The sequence below is a fragment of the Bufo gargarizans genome, chromosome 6 (genome assembly GCF_014858855.1).
Source record: "Bufo gargarizans isolate SCDJY-AF-19 chromosome 6, ASM1485885v1, whole genome shotgun sequence".
Lineage (NCBI taxonomy): Eukaryota > Metazoa > Chordata > Amphibia > Anura > Bufonidae > Bufo > Bufo gargarizans.
The window spans coordinates 363,313,309-363,330,686 of NC_058085.1; the positions used below are offsets into that span (position 1 = coordinate 363,313,309).

At 47.4% G+C, this 17,378-nt stretch overlaps 1 protein-coding gene across 1 annotated transcript in view; it reads left to right on the forward strand.

The window, feature by feature from the left end:
* LOC122942227 (centrosome-associated protein CEP250-like) overlaps positions 1–17,378 on the forward strand; it is a 32,012-nt gene that overhangs the window by 6,369 nt on the left and 8,265 nt on the right. The window contains 16 exon segments of the mRNA XM_044299729.1: positions 997–1,053; positions 1,556–1,614; positions 1,699–1,864; positions 3,444–3,550; positions 7,176–8,779; positions 8,931–9,076; positions 9,170–9,229; positions 9,231–9,251; positions 9,253–9,318; positions 11,106–11,336; positions 11,686–11,828; positions 11,923–12,050; positions 12,134–12,267; positions 13,943–16,459; positions 16,461–17,060; positions 17,062–17,357. Of these exon segments, the coding sequence (XP_044155664.1) occupies positions 997–1,053; positions 1,556–1,614; positions 1,699–1,864; positions 3,444–3,550; positions 7,176–8,779; positions 8,931–9,076; positions 9,170–9,229; positions 9,231–9,251; positions 9,253–9,318; positions 11,106–11,336; positions 11,686–11,828; positions 11,923–12,050; positions 12,134–12,267; positions 13,943–16,459; positions 16,461–17,060; positions 17,062–17,357 (6,335 nt within the window).

Below are 17,378 nucleotides of genomic sequence, written 5' to 3' on the forward strand. Positions count from 1 at the left end.
CCTCCCACCACTGGCTTCCGACTCCTTCGCTGCCCCGGCCTCCCTATCCGATGTGACGCTGGTATTGTGGCTGCTGCAGACAATGACTTGTGCCCCATGTGTCATGTCATTGGGTCACATGATGCATGGGGGATACGTCATTAGCTGCAGCAGCCACATGACCCATGTCAAACCGGGGAGGCCGAAGAAATGCAGCAGTGGAGAGAAGGAAGCTGGTGTTCTGCCAGATCTCTATACCTTGCAAAAAGTCTATACCGGAAGTGACGCGGCCGCACAGGAATCGGCTACGAAACTGGCTTAGGAAAGAATTGTTGCAGCGCTGCGATAGAAGTACTTTGTGCACCGCGCGTGCGCACTTAGGGGTATAGAGATTTTGCAGTGCAAAATGTTGCATTAGATCTCCCTACCCCTCAGTGCGCATGCGCGCACAAATCATCAGATCAAATCAGGATGAACTGCAACTGATGATTTGTGCACGCGTGCGCACTCAGGGGTAGGGAGATCTGATGCAACATTTTGCGCTGCAAAATCTCTATACCCCTAAGAACTCATTCGTGGTGCACGAAGTACTTCTATTGCGGCGCTGCAACAATTCTTTCCTAAGCCAGTGGATGTGCACTTGCGCAGCGCCGCGCACAGCCTCCTCCAGCTGATTCCTGTGCGGCTGCGTCCCTTCCGGTATAGACTTTTCGCAAGGTATAGAGATCTGGCAGAACACCGAAAACCAGCGGGGAGCAGGCAAGTAAATTGGACTGAGCTGCAATACCAAGCACAGCCACTATGCAGTGTGCGGCGCTGCACCTGGAATACTATGAAGAAGAGGCTGCGGCCCATCCAAACATTTCCATGACACCCCCCCCAGCCATAGGGATGTCCTATATAAAACCTAGTGCAGACAAGATAGATGATGCCGTTTTGTAGAAGATGGCGGAGCTTCTCTGAGTCCTTTGTTGTTGGATCTTCATGTAGTTTCTGTACTTGTTTCTCCACCTCCAGGTTGTACAGTACAGAGATCGCTACCAGGATCTGCAGCAGAGCCAAGAATTCAGTCTGGTAAGAGATCAAAGCAGAAAGAAAAACCTGCAGTGCCCCTCTAAGCAGGGGCTGCGCACATATGAAAAACATGGCTGCTTTCTTTCGGAAAAAGCGCCCCACCTGTCCACAGGTTGTGTCTGGTACTGCAGTGAAGAGGACTGAGCTGTGATACCGCGCAATTGGGGGCAGCTGTGGTGCGGTTTTTGGAAGGAAGCAGCCATGTTTTTCTAATCTTGGACATGCTATTCAAATGAATGGAACACTCTTTGCCAAGCCCAGGGCCTAAAGGGGCGGAGCATGACACCAGTGCCGCCAAGATACAGCAGCATTATGGCGCTAAACTGATATATATACCGGTCTTCATTTGATTGATGTCCAGATTTAAAGTTGCGGAATAGTTGTGCGATACGTAAACAGTACAGTGGGTAGCACGTGCATCATGAAGCGGCCCTGATGATGTCATCAGATCATCTCGCCCTGCTTGTCGATGCTGTATACACTTGTATTGTTTCTGCCACAGAGCCGGGGGGAACTGGAGTTGGAGAAAGCTCTTCGAAAGTTGGAAGAAGAACAGCAGAGGTGAGCAGGGGAGTAGGAAGGACTCTGCTGTGATGATGGGGGTTGTGTTCTGTTCTCAGTAGTGACTACGCTTTGTTGGTGCAGATGTGCGAGCTTGGCTGCGGTAAACTCTCTGCTGAGGGGAGATCTGGTGCAGACCCAGGAGTCTCATAAGCTGCTGGGGGAAGACATTCACAAACTGACCACCGACTGGTCCAGCTCCATCCAAGAACTGGAGAGAAAGGAGGGAGAATGGCAAGCCGAGAGAGAGGTGAGCAGCGCCCGTATATAAAGGGGTTTTCCTGGAGGAAAACATTGACGTCCTGACTGGTGGGGGTCCGACTCCTGGCATCTCCTCCGATCAGTGAGCTCAGCGGCTATGCTTGGTGTTGCAGCCCAAGCCCATTCACCTGGATGAGGCTAAGCTGTACACAGGCCATGCATCGAATCAATGTGACGTCACTAGCCGAGGAGGAGGCCGCAGTGCTCACTTTAGGGCTGCAGCCTCTTCAAACAGCTGATTGGCAGGGGTGCCAAGAGTCGGACCCCCACTGATGAGACGCTGATGACCTATCCTTTTAACCCTTAAAGTGAATCACACCAGCAATATTCTCTTTAGACTCTTGAAGGGGTTTTTACAGGATTTGTCTATTGCTGCCCTGTCCCCAGGATAGGCCATCAATATCAGATCGGCGGCTGTCCGACACCCCGCAGCCCCACCAATCAGCTGTTTCCAAGTAGCTCTTACACAGCTTTCTGTAGTGGATGAATCTGGTTCTGCTCCCACTGGAGTGAACTGGAGCAGCGCTATAGTTACCTGTGAAATTCGGGCGCTGAAGCTATCCCGGAAAAAGGCTGATAAGCGGGGGGTGCAGGGTGTTGGAGCCGCGCTGGCCTGATGTCTGTTTCTGCACTCTCATATCCTATTGATATGATGTATCCTGATGGTAGGGCATCAGTATGAAAATCCTGTAAAACCCCTGATTTCTTTCTAGCAGTCAGAGGACCAAATCCTCCGCATGGACATACGGGCCGCCCGTAGCCAATCCTTTAGTTTCTTTGCCATGTTCGGTAGATGAACTTTTTGACCACCAAGTTGTAAAGGTCCCTTTACATGGGACGTCAGAGCAGCAGATTGTTGGGAAGGAAGCTGTTCGCTAGTGGAGGAGACACATTTACCGGCAGTGATCTCCTCCAGAGGATCGCTAATGCCATCGCTTGTCCCCATACTGACTCGTTGTTTGCCAGCAGCAGAGCATCTTTGTGTGTACAAACTATCAGATCCCGATGAACGAGCGTTTCGCTCATTCATTGGGTAATTGCCGGTACATTTACGCTGCCAAATAATGGCTAACGAGCATTCCTATAAACGCTCATTAGTGCTTATCTTTAGGATTCCCGCCTTATGTAAAGGGACTTTAAGTCCAGGCAGTTTTGGGCTTTTGAAGCCAAGGTCATATCTGTTACTTTACTTACTAATGGCTGACACTTGTCTATTGCTGAGATTCATAGCCTTAAAATGACATCAGAACCTTTTCATGTTATTCACTCCTTTCTGTGGCCAGCCCCTCCCCGTCTGCTTTGCTATTGCCTGGCCCTTCAATCAAAGGAGCCAGGGAGGGGATTTCACAAAATTAAGTGGAGCTTTGGTGCAACAAGAGCAATGGTGCCGGCCCTCTTTGCACCAAAGGCCTAATTTGCATACTAAGAAAAAGTATCATAACTCAGGAACTGAGCATCGGATCAACAAAAGAAAACATAGCCATGTGTCTATGCAGAGAGGTGGGTAAGGGCACCCTGAACAACCGCATCAAGTAATTCTGTGGGTCTTGTTCCTTTTTGTCACTCAGGTTTATAAAGGTCATATACAGGGTGAGCGCTCCCGTCTCCTGCGACTGTGGACTGAAGTGGTCACATTTCATCGACATTTTAATGAACTAAAGACGGCAACAGAAAGGTACAGATCCTCTATACTACACCACACAGGAGAGCTGACAGATCCTCTATACTACACCATACAGGAGAGCTGACAGATCCTCTATACTACACCACACAGGAGAGCCGACAGATCCTCTATACTACACCACACAGGAGAGCTGACAGATCCTCTATACTACACCACACAGGAGAGCTGACAGATCCTCTATACTACACTGCACAGGAGAGCTGACAGATCCTCTATACTACACCACACAGGAGAGCCGGCAGATCCTCTATACTACACCGCACAGCAGAGCTGACAGATCCTCTATACTACACCACACAGGAGAGCTGACAGATCCTCTATACTACACCGCACAGGAGAGCTGACAGATCCTCTATACTACACCACACAGCAGAGCTGACAGATCCTCTATACTACACCGCACAGGAGAGCTGACAGATCCTCTATACTACACCGCACAGGAGAGCTGACAGATCCTCTATAATACACCACACAGCAGAGCCGACAGATCCTCTATACTACACCACACAGGAGAGCTGACAGATCCTCTATACCACACCACACAGGAGAGCTGACAGATCCTCTATACTACACCGCACAGGAGAGCTGACAGATCCTCTATACTACACCACACAGGAGAGCTGACAGATCCTCTATACTACACCACACAGGAGAGCTGACAGATCCTCTATACCACACCACATAGGAGAGCTGACAGATCCTCTATACTACACCACACAGGAGAGCTGACAGAGCCTCTATACTACACCACACAGGAGAGCCGACAGATCCTCTATACTACACCACACAGGAGAGCTGACAGATCCTCTATACTACACCACACAGGAGAGCTGACAGATCCTCTATACTACACCACACAGGAGAGCTGACAGATCCTCTATACTACACCGCACAGGAGAGCTGACAGATCCTCTATACTACACCACACAGGGAGAGCTGACAGATCCTCTATACTACACCGCACAGCAGAGCCGACAGATCCTCTATACTACACCACACAGGAGAACTGACAGATCCTCTATACTACACCACACAGCAGAGCTGACAGATACTCTATACTACACCACACAGGAGAGCTGACAGATCCTCTATACTACACCACACAGGAGAGCTGACAGATCCTCTATACTACACCACACAGGAGAGCTGACAGATCCTCTATACTACACCACACAGGAGAGCCGACAGATCCTCTATACTACACCACACAGGAGAGCTGACAGATCCTCTATACCACACCACATAGGAGAGCTGACAGATCCTCTATACTACACCACACAGGAGAGCTGACAGAGCCTCTATACTACACCACACAGGAGAGCTGACAGATCCTCTATACTACACCACACAGGAGAGCTGACAGATCCTCTATACTACACCACACAGGAGAGCTGACAGATCCTCTATACTACACCACACAGCAGAGCTGACAGATCCTCTATACTACACCACACAGGAGAGCCGACAGATCCTCTATACTACACCACACAGGAGAGCCGACAGATCCTCTATACTACACCGCACAGGAGAGCTGACAGATCCTCTATACTACACCGCACAGGAGAGCTGACAGATCCTCTATACTACACCACACAGGAGAGCTGACAGATCCTCTATACTACACCACACAGGAGAGCTGACAGATCCTCTATACTACACCCCACAGGAGAGCTGACAGATCCTCTATACTACACCACACAGGAGAGCCGGACAGATCCTCTATACTACACCACACAGGAGAGCTGACAGATCCTCTATACTACACCGCACAGGAGAGCTGACAGATCCTCTATACTACAACAGCCACAGGAGAGCTGACAGATCCTCTATACTACACCACACAGGAGAGCTGACAGATCCTCTATACTACACCACACAGGAGAGCTGCGATCCTCTATACTAACACCACACAGGCATAGCTGACAGATCCTCTATACTACACCACACAGCAAGCTGACAGATCCTCTATCTACACCACACAGGAGAGCCGACAGATCCTCTATACTACACCACACAGGAGAGCTGACAGATCCTCTATACCACACCACATAGGAGAGCTGACAGATCCTCTATACTACACCACACAGGAGAGCTGACAGAGCCTCTATACTACACCACACAGGAGAGCCGACAGATCCTCTATACTACACACACACAGGAGAGCCGACAGATCCTCTATACTACACCACACAGGAGAGCCGACAGATCCTCTATACTACACCACACAGGAGAGCCTGACAGATCCTCTATACTACACCACACAGGAGAGCTGATAGATCATCTATACTACACCACACAGGAGAGCTGATAGATCATCTATACTACACCACACAGGAGAGCTGACAGATCCTCTATACTACACCACACAGGAGAGCTGACAGATCCTTTATACTACACCACACAGGAGAGCTGACAGATCCTCTATACTACACCACACAGGAGAGCCGACAGATCCTCTATACTACACCACACAGGAGAGCTGACAGATCCTCTATACTACACCACACAGGAGAGCGACAGATCCTCTATACTACACCACACAGGAGAGCGGACAGATCCTCTATACTACACCGCACAGGAGAGCTGACAGATCCTCTATACTACACCCCACAGGAGAGCTGACAGATCCTCTATACTACACCCCACAGGAGAGCTGACAGATCCTCTACTACACCGGATACGAACACAACACACGGAGAGCTGACAGATCCTCTATACTACACCACACAGGAGAGCTGACAGATCCTCTATACTACACCACACAGGAGAGCTGACAGATCCTCTATACTACACCACACAGCAGAGCTGACAGATCCTCTATACTACACCACACAGCAGAGCTGACAGATCCTCTATACTACACCGCACAGGAGAGCTGACAGATCCTCTATACTACACCGCACAGGAGAGCCGACAGATCCTCTATACTACACCCCACAGGAGAGCCGACAGATCCTCTATACTACACCCCACAGGAGAGCCGACAGATCCTCTATACTACACCACACAGGAGAGCTGACAGATCCTCTATACTACACCACACAGGAGAGCCGACAGATCCTCTATACTACACCACACAGGAGAGCTGACAGATCCTCTATACTACACCACACAGGAGAGCTGACAGATCCTCTATACTACACCACACAGGAGAGCTGACAGATCCTCTATACTACACCACACAGCAGAGCTGACAGATCCTCTATACTACACCACACAGGAGAGCTGACAGATCCTCTATACTACACCACACAGGAGAGCTGACAGATCCTCTATACTACACCACACAGGAGAGCTGACAGATCCTCTATACTACACCACACAGGAGAGCTGACAGATCCTCTATACTACACCACACAGCAGAGCTGACAGATCCTCTATACTACACCACACAGCAGAGCTGACAGATCCTCTATACTACACCACACAGGAGAGCTGACAGATCCTCTATACTACACCACACAGCAGAGCCGACAGATCCTCTATACTACACCACACAGCAGAGCTGACAGATCCTCTATACTACACCACACAGCAGAGCTGACAGGTTTTCATTAATGTGATTAAGGTCCCTTTGGCAGTTTTGGACTCTTAGTGTAGATGATTTTTTTTCCAGGGATTTATCTGAATTGCGTGCCGAATGGACAAGATGTGTCCGCCTTCTACAAACTTCATATTCCTGTCTTATCTCATGGAAGCCACAGAATCCTGGAAAAATCACGGAGCCCCCAAAGTACCTTCTTGTTACCTGGGGCCATGGGATAGAGTCAGTAGAGATGACCGGACAGGTGGAAGGAGCATCCGTGAAGGATTCTATGTTAGATACATGTGGACATAAAGAGGAATCATCAAAATCACTAATTGAGGCCACGCAAGTGGAAGTGCAAACCAAAACCTTGTACCAACAGAGACTGGAGGAGGACCTAAAGTTGCTTAGTTCTCAATTTGATGCAACAGAGCAAAATGCCAGCTTGTTGAAGTCACAGCTGGTGACAGCAGAGCAGGAAGAAAGAACAATGAGGTTGAATTTGGAGACTGCACATGAAGAAGCAGGCACCCTGAGGACTCAGCTGGTGGCAGCAGAGCAGGAAGCAGACACCATGAGGACTCAGCTGGTGGCAGCAGAGCAGGAAGCAGACACCATGAGGACTCAGCTGGTGGCAGCAGAGCAGGAAGCAGACACCATGAGGACTCAGCTGGTGGCAGCAGAGCAGGAAGCAGACACCATGAGGACTCAGCTGGTGGCAGCAGAAGAGGAAGCAAGCATGATGACAACAGAACTGGTGGCAGCTCAACAGGAAGCAATCACGATGAGGATACAGCTTATTGCATCAGAAGAGGAAGCAAGCATGATGAGGACTCAGCTGGTGGCAGCAGAACAGGAAGCAAGCATGATGAGGACTCAGCTGGTGGCAGCAGAACAGGAAACAAGCATGATGAGGACTCAGCTGGTGGCAGCAGAACAGGAAGCAAACACGACAATGTCTCGAGTGCAAGCAGAGAAACAGGAAGAACACACAAACATATGGAGTTTGCAGCTTGACAGAGAGGAACAAGAAAGAACCACCAACACATTCCAGCTGGAGACGCCACCACAGGAAACAAACGTAATAAGATTACCTTTAATGGTGGCTTCAAAGGAGACTAGCACTGCGACATCACTACTAGAGACAACACTTCCAAGCACGCTATCACCACCGCTAGCATCAACTTATCTGATGACATCACTGCTAGAGACCACGCCTCTTGAAACTAGCAAGCTGATGTCACTGCTGGAGACAACTCGACAGGACGTTAGTATGGCAGGGCAGGAAGTAGATTTAGTGGAGATGTCACGTGCGGACCCATTAGGCGACAAGGCGCAGTCAAGATTACAATTCATTCTATCAAAAGAGGACTTAATTAGGTCGTCAGAGTCCGAGATAAATTCGCTGACGTCAAAGGTTCAAGCATCTGAGCAGGATACACATTCATTAACGGTGCAGCTGGAGGCTTCGCGGCAAGAAGTGCGTTCACTGGAGATAAAGGCGCAGGAAACGGAAACGTGCAGAGGACATGTTGAAAAGCTGGAAAAGGAAGTAAGTTCTTTAAGGGCGGAGCTGGAAGAGCGGTCTCAAGAGGTGGAGCTGCTGAGGTCAAGCTTGACGACACAGGAAATGGAAGAAGAAACGCGACTTCACAGCATGGAGCGGGAGCTGCAGGAGATTCAGTAAGTAGAACGTTGACTCCGTATCCAGAATTACACATTTGGTCATGAGAACTGAGCCTGGAAAGTGATGCTCCTGCTCTGGGGACTGAGCTGGACCATCTGCAGGGGCAGGAGTCTCTCTGGACCGACCTCCGTTCATTTGTCTGTTTTTTACCCTTTCAGTCGGCGGTCTCTTGACTGCTGTGCAGTCTGAGCGCTCTGATCTACTCCACGATTTAGTGCTGCTGCGGGAAGAGCTGCTGCGCTCTCGTCTTGAAGCCAGTTTGTCTCAAGATGAAAGGAGCGGCTTGCAGGGCGCTCTCCTCAAGGTAACCTCCTTGTGGACTCTCTAATATATAAAAGCATTCCAATAGCTGTCAGTCTGCTGTGTTTTAAATGCTATACGGTTGTTGCTTTCACAGGCAGAAAGGCAGATAGCTGGGCAGATGGTGGAGCAGAGCCGACACAGGGCCGAGGTGGACTGACCTCCAAGACGCAGTCGCTGAAGATGGGAGACTTGAATCGAGCCTTGTCTTTAGATAAAGTGGAACTGAACAGTCTCTTGCTGCAGGTGATCTAAATGCATAGTATAAGTATTGCTTTGCATGTGTCCTGCGTACCGTGGTGCATATTCTGTGGCATCACGAGCTGCTGTAGAAATACATGTGTTCATCTGGTGAGGTGCGTCCAGTGGATACTGATCTGCCCTGGATATGTGATGGATGCACAGTTCTTGTAAGGAGCCGTACATGTGTGCGATCACTACATGACCAGGACCAGTGTTTATCCACTGCAGTCAGCAAACAGAGATCTTGAAAACGGTTTAAGTTTTATTCTGCAAACCATAATTCCCCTTTGAAATCAATGGAAACCCTATTAAAATTAGAGCTTTATAATAGTTCAATAACAGGTTAAATCAGAGTGTTCAGCACAGTGTGGCGTCCTCCTTTAAAGGGATATTCCCATCTCAGACCATGGGGGCCTATCGCTAGGATAGGGCCCCCATTGTCTGATAGGTATGGAACCTGCACCTATCTCGTAAACGAAGATGGCAAAGTGGTGACCCGGCAGTGCGGGTCCGGCCACCACCAAGCGTTCCTTCTGGCCTGCTGAAAATAGCCGAGCGGCGCGTTCGGCTGTTTCCAGAATCTCCATAGAGATGAATGGGAGCGCACCACGCTTGCCACTGCTTCCATTTCCTTCTATAGGGCCGACGGAAATGATGGAATTGAAATTTTTGGCGACTCCATAGGGGAGCCACGCATGCACGGTGTGCCCTCCTTTACTTTGCCAGCTGGGTTTACAAGATAGGGGCAGGTCCCGCACCTATCAGGCAATGGGGGCATATGCTAGAGATATGCCCCTATTGTCTATGATGGGAATACCCCTTTAATAACCCAGTTAAAGGGCTTGTGTCACAAACAAGATTCTACATTTTTCAAACCAGCTCCTGGATCGGAATGCTTTTATAATTACCTGCAGTTACAAATTGAATACAGACACTGAGCTATTCAAGAAAATGTATCTGTATAGCTCCACCTGCTGTTCGTTCTTTATTTTTCCGTCCATCTCACTTTTGTGGTCGCACACGCTCAGTTTAAAATTTCAGCTGCCACCAGGCATATCTTCTGTTAGAAGCTGTGTCGGTTACAGGAAAAGAGCTACAGCAGAAAGGACACCAGGTTGTGAGGGTGCCTTCACAGGCGGCAGATTTCGTGGCAAGAAATTCTGCAGCTGAAAATCCGTTTCATTCTCCTTAATGGGGCTTTCAGAAATCCATGTGCTTGCTGCCCCATTCAAATGAATGGAACTGATTTTCATCTGCTGCATGTAAAGGCACCCTGATAGAGAGAGCTGCAGCAAAAAGGACACCCCCAGAGCTGTTATAGGGAGAGAGCCGCAGCAGAAAGGACATGCCCCCACTTAGCTGTGATAGGGAGAGAGCTGCAGCAATAAGGATGCGCCTCCTGAGCTGTGATAGGGAGTATGCTGCCATAGAAATTGCACGCCCCCTGAGCTCTAATAAGGAAAGTTTCAGCAGAAAGGACACCCCTCCCTGAAGAGAACTTGCAGAGGAATGAACGTGGACCCATGTGAGATACAGGGGCTGGTTCTAACTTTGTTGTACTGTATGATGTCTGATTTTTCTGGTTTTTACATCAATCACAGCATAACCCATTTAAATGAAAGAGAATTGATAGTACGGTGTTCATTCACATTGCTCTGACGTCACCTTTGTAGCCACCTACGTGTAAATGTTACCGTTGACCCCACATACTGACAGGTGAACAGACGACTGTCTTAATGTTCGTTCAGCCACTTTTTGGGGAAGATTTTGACTTCGTTTTGGTCCTGCAGAGGGAAAAAGAGCTGAAGTCTATCGGAGAACTTCTGCAAGAGTCACAGAGGGAGATTGGGAACGCCCAGCAGCGTTTACAGCAATGTGAGGAGGAACGTTCCCAGCATATGGTGGAGCTCGGCAAGGGACAGCGCCTCCTGCAGGACTGCGAAGTAGCAAGAGAAAGCCTGGAAACAGAGCTGTCGTACATCCGGCTGGAGAGAGACAGACTGCAGGCTGAGCTGAAACAGGTGAATGGAAGCATCACTACTTAGGTCTTCCAACAAACTAGACCCAAAGTTATCAGTACAGTAAATGTTCCTGACCTCCATCACTATACAGTGTGCGGCGCTCTGCTTGGCATGCCACGAGGAAGCCGCAGCGCTCACAGCAGCACCGCGTCCTCTTCAAACAGCTGATTGGGGAGGGTGCCGGATGTCAGACCCCCCACCGATCAGAGCATAGGCCATCAGTGTTGTACTTAAGGATACAACTATGTTAGTGGTTGATTCATGACTTTCAGTATTTCAATAATTGTGTCTCCTCTTCCTGTCCCTAATATTGTCCCATATTTTATGTTTTAACCTGTTCACCTGATAGGAAAGAGAGAGCCTGCGGAAGGATCAGGACCAGTTATCTCAGGACGCAGAAGCTTTGAGTCGTGAAAAGTCCACGCTCACCGTACAACTCGGAGTGAGCGAGAGGGAGTGTCTGGAACTAAGAGAAAAGCTAGGAGACCTCCAGTAAGACGTGGACACATGGTGCAGTGACGAATTCCTCTCCTGATGATTTATAGGTTTCATTGCATCTTCTGCATTTTATGTTTTTATTTCTTAGGATCATGAAACAGTGTCTGGAGAAATCAGTGTTTGCATCTCAGGAAAGATCATCTCAGCTGGAGATTAGATGCGGCCAACTGGACCTGAAAGTTCAGACAATCGCTCAGTCCAAGAAAACCGTCCAAGGTAAGAGTCATCGTACTAAATGCTATGACCTAAGGGGTGATAGGAGACAGCGACTTACGGCTTTGTTTCTGAATTTATTACAGATGAGCTTTCTCTCTTGTACGCCGAGCAGGACGCCTTACAGAAGCGATGTCTTGCTCTTTCTCAGAGGCTTTCTGACTTGGAAGAAGAGAAAGAGGCAGCAATAGTACGGAGAGAGGAACTGGAGCTAAGCTTGGTAAATGCTAGTTAAGTGAGCTGTCCCACTATAACCGCTTACCTACCCATAGAATAGGTGATAATTACCTGATCAGGGCAGGGTTGACTGCTGGGACCCCCACTGGTCACAAGAATTGGGGTCCTTGAGTCTCCCGGGTGAATGGAGCAGCCTTTACACACGTGCACTGCTCTTCTATTCATCTCTTATAGACTGCCGGAGACAGCCGAGACTTGTACTGCAGTCTCCATAGATGAATGGAGGAGCACCGTTATTCAATTCACTTGGGGGACTCAGGGACCCCTGTTCTCGTTATCAGTGGGTGCGTTAGATCCCCCTGATTAGATACTTATCACCTATCCTGACTGACAGCAAAATAATGGTGACTACCCCATACTTTTTAGCCTAGTATGGGGCAGTGGGGAAACAAGTGCAGCTTGGAATTTGCAGTCTGCCTTTGAGCATTGTGTATTAACCGCCATATATGAAAGCTGCAAAGGAATCTACGACCTGAGCCCGCTCCATATGCAGTGGGTGCTGGTGGTGTTACAAATGTGACATCCGCCTGCAACGGGCAGAATCAGAGATTCCCTCTCTCATTGTAATGACCCTTTAGTTGCTGCAGTCAATAATGACTGCGGCATCTAAATAGTTATGGACAGAGGGAGAAGATTCTTCTCTCTCCCACTCAACCCCGAGGCTTTGGCATGGCAGTCAGGGGCTCATCTGAGTGTGGCAGGGAGCAATAGTTATGGCTGAACTTGCACTTTGATGACTAGTATCTGTGAATTTTAGCCACAACCTGCCTAGGATTACGTGTGATTCCAAAGATTATACCAAATAAAGACACGATTAAAAGGTTTTCTGAGATTTTAATACTGATACCTTTGTATAGGTCATCAGTATCTGATCGCAGGGGTCTGACACCCGGGATCCCTGCTGATCAGCTGTTTGAGAAGGCAGCGGCGCTCCTGTGATGGCTGCAGACTTCTCCCTGCTCACTGTGTACGGTGCTGTACATTGTATAGCGGCTGTGCTTGGTGTCAGAGCTCAGCCCCATTCACTTCTATGGGGTTAAGCTGCGCCTAGGCCACATGACGAACAGCTGTCCCTCCTTACCTGTGCACACACACACATCCTCTGAAATCCAACATGCCCATCCCTTCTTTCCCCACCATCTGCCCTAAGGTCTGAGTTAGGAAACCCCCAAACACACTAGATCAGTGGTGACGAACCTATGGGACGGATGCCAGAGGCGGCACTCAGAGCCCTCTCTGTGGGCACCCGCACCCTGGAAAAAGTTTATGGTGTACCAATATGCCTTAGACTTTTCCTGCCATTCATCAGCGCAGGGCGCACTTTGAACGGCACAGGCAGCGCACTGACTGTAGGCAGGCTATTATAGCTAAATGATATAGTACAGGGAAGATAGACTATATTGGTATTCAGGTTAAATTGCTGTGTTGCCACTTTGCAATAAATAGATGGGTTTTGAGTTGGAGTTTGGACGCTCGTTCTCTAAAACGTTCACCCTCACTGCACTAGATGGTCGGATGGTTCCATCAAAATCTGTGGGGTCGGACGATGATCATCTAATGTGTATACCCACCTTATTAAAAGTGTCTTAAAAGCTATGGGTGTCAATAACAGCTTGGAGAAAGAGTATTTAATAATACTGATCTCTGATTCCTTTCAGGGAGAATTAAACACCTTGAGAGACCGTCTGGAGCAAGAGAAGAGTCTGAGACAGGTTACTGAAGAGCGTGTCAATAAATTGCAGAGAGAGAAGCAGAATGAGCTGGATAAAGCAACCATCGTACAGAAGCAATTGGAAGAGGAAATTTCCAAACTCGGGGACAACCTGAAAATATGTCAGTCAGACAAAGAGACAGCTTTGGAGAACTTAGAGCGACAAGTGCTAATGAAAAGTGAACAGGACCGTGAAATTGAGATTATCAAAGAGACCTTGAAAGAATGTCGGGAAGAAAAAAAGAGAGCCCTGGCTGCACTGACAAACCAAGCGGATAGTTTAGAAGAGATTGAGAGGCAGATTACAGAACTAAGAGAGAATATTCAGGAGTGCAACGGGGAGAAGGAGACTGCTTTAACTTCAGCTGCTCTACTCCAATTGACCATACAAGAAAAAGAACGTGAACTCAAGACTTGTAAGGAGAGCATAATGCAACTCCAACAAGAGAAAGAGACGGTGGTCAATAAATTACAGCAACAGATCCAGAGCTTTAAGGAGACTGAGCTGCGAATGACAAAGCGTGTCGAAGAGTGTGAAGTTCAGAAAGAGCTTGCAGTAAAAGCAGAATACCACAGTCTCCTGATAGTAGCAGAAAGGGATCGAGAAATTGATACCTTGATTGCCAAGATGAGCGTGGTTCAAGGAGAGAAGGAGACACTCGTTGAGAAGTTCTCTGTTGATGCTATCGAGGCAGAGCAGAAACAGACAGCTCTAAAGGAGCTTCTCAGACAGTGTCAAGAAGAACGAGAAACCAAGGTGAATGCATTGCTGCAAAATGTGGGAGAACGGGATAAAGAATTGGTGACTTTAAGAGAGCGTCTGAAGGATCAGCAGGCAGAGAAAGAGAGCACACTTGAAGAAGTAGGCCATCAAGCTATGTTGTTAAAAGAGAGTGACTCTCTGATTGAATCTTTCCGATCCAGAATGGTAGAGTGCGAGTTTGAGAAAGACCAGCTCTCTGTGAATTACAGAGAGTGCCAGGAAAATATAGCAACTTTAAAAGAGACTATTAAAGAGTACTCGGAAGAAAAAGAGAGAGCCCTGGCTGCACTGACAAACCAAGCGGATAGTTTAGAAGAGATTGAGAGGCAGATTACAGAACTAAGAGAGAATATTCAGGAGTGCAACGGGGAGAAGGAGACTGCTTTAACTTCAGCCGCTCTACTCCAATTGACCATACAAGAAAAAGAACGTGAACTCAAGACTTGTAAAGAGAGCATAATGCAACTCCAACAAGAGAAAGAGACGGTGGTCAATAAATTACAGCAACAGACCCAGAGCTTTAAGGAGACTGAGCTGCGAATGACAAAGCGTATCGAAGAGTGTGAAGTTCAGAAAGAGCTTGCAGTAAAAGCAGAATACCACAGTCTCCTGATATTAGCAGAAAGGGATCGAGAAATTGATACCTTGATTGCCAAGATGAGCGTGGTTCAAGGAGAGAAGGAAATACTCGTTGAGCAGTTCTCTGTTGATGCTACCGAGGCAGAGCAGAAACAGACAGCTCTAAAGGAGCTTCTCAGACAGTGTCAAGAAGAACAAGAAACCAAGGTGAATGCATTGCTGCAAAACGTGGGAGAACTGGATAAAGAATTGGTGACTTTAAGAGAGCGTCTGAAAGATCAGCAGGCAGAGAAAGAGAGCACACTTGAAGAAGTAGGCCATCAAGCTATGTTGTTAAAAGAGAGTGACTCTCTGATTGAATCTTTACGATCCAGAATGGTAGAGTGCGAGTTCGAGAAAGATCAGCTCGCTGTGAATTACAGAGAGTGCAAGGAAAACATAGCAACTTTAAAAGAGACTATTAAAGAGTACATGGAAGAAAAAGAGACGTTGTCTGCTTTGTTGCAGTCTCAAACTGAGGGAATTAAAGACCGAGAAAATGAGATAAAATTGTTGAAGGAGACTATGTTTAATGTTCAAAAAGATAAAGAAATGATCTGTAGTGATTTAGCGTTTCACACCAAAACTTTGAAAGAGAAAGACGAAGCTCATGTGGTGCTGCAACAGACACTACGAGACCGCCTGCAAGAAAAGGAGCATCAACGATTAGATATAGAACAGCAGAAAAGCGAGATTATGAGCCTGGAAGAGAAGTTACGGAGGTGCCAACATGATAAATCTGTGGTAGAAGCTAGAATGGAAGATTTGGCATTGCAGAAAGACTCCATAGAGAAGGAAGCAAATATGGAGGAAAAACTTTTGAGGGAAAAAGTGTCTGAGTATTCTCAGGCCTTAAAGGAAAAAGAACTAGCGGTTGAAGTTTTAGAAAGGAAGTATGAGAGAGAGCGTGAATCGCTAAATAGGAGGCTAGAGACGCTGTCACTCTCTTTAAAAGAGAATGAAAGAGAATTACAGGAGTTGGGAAGACTTGAGATCAAAAATAGAGATTTGGAGAGGAAACTGTCAGAGGTCCTAAATGAAAGACAGCTGGTTGAGGAACAGAGGGAAAGGGACAACAAGGCCTTTTAAAGAAAGGTTACAAGATTTATCCCGGACTTTGCTAGAGAAAGAGTCTGAGGCTGATAGAGAAAGAATGCAGTTAAACAGGGTTAACAGTGACTTGGATGTTAGAGTCGAAGAGCTGTTACATATCCTTAAGGAGAAAGACATTCAAGAACAAAAGAATATAGTGAAAATACAAGATCTGAAACTGGAACTAGAACAAGTACAATATGTTCTGGTAGAGAAGCAAAAAGAGGCAGAAGATGCCAGAATCCAGAGTGATAGAGAGAGACTGACTCTAAAACAGCAGATTGCAGAACTGTCTCGAGCACTCGCAGACAGAGAGGTCCATGATGAGGAGAGAGAAGAGCACTTGAATGCTTTGAATATTAGATTAGACCAAATGAGTCAGGACTTAATGGGTAAAACTGTTGAATTTGCACAAGGGGAAGAAGAAAGAAAGGAACTGCAGAAATGGGTAACAGAACTTTCCCAGGCTCTTATTGGAGAGATGTTTTTAGATCAAGAAGATGATCGAGCTTTAACTGATAGACTAAAATTGCTTGGAAAGGCTTTGAAAGATAGAGAGCGACAGTGCGAACAAGCAAAAATTGAGAAAGACTAGTCTGAAGGAAAGAGTAGCAAAACTTTCTCAAATTCTTATAGAAAAGGAACACGAGTTAGAAGAGGCAGAAGATAAGATGAGATCGTTGGGACAGGAAATAAGTGAACTGGGGCAAGTTCTTGTAAAAAAAGAAGACGAGGTAAGGAATGAAGAGCTAAATAGTAAGGAAGAGAAGTCGTTACTGAGACAGAGTGTATCTCGGCTGTCTCACAGTCTTACAGAGAAAAAGATAGAGATAGAGGAGAAGGAAGTTGAAATTACATTTCTAAAGATAAGATCAAAGAAATCAGACAAGTCATGGTGGAAAAAGATCAA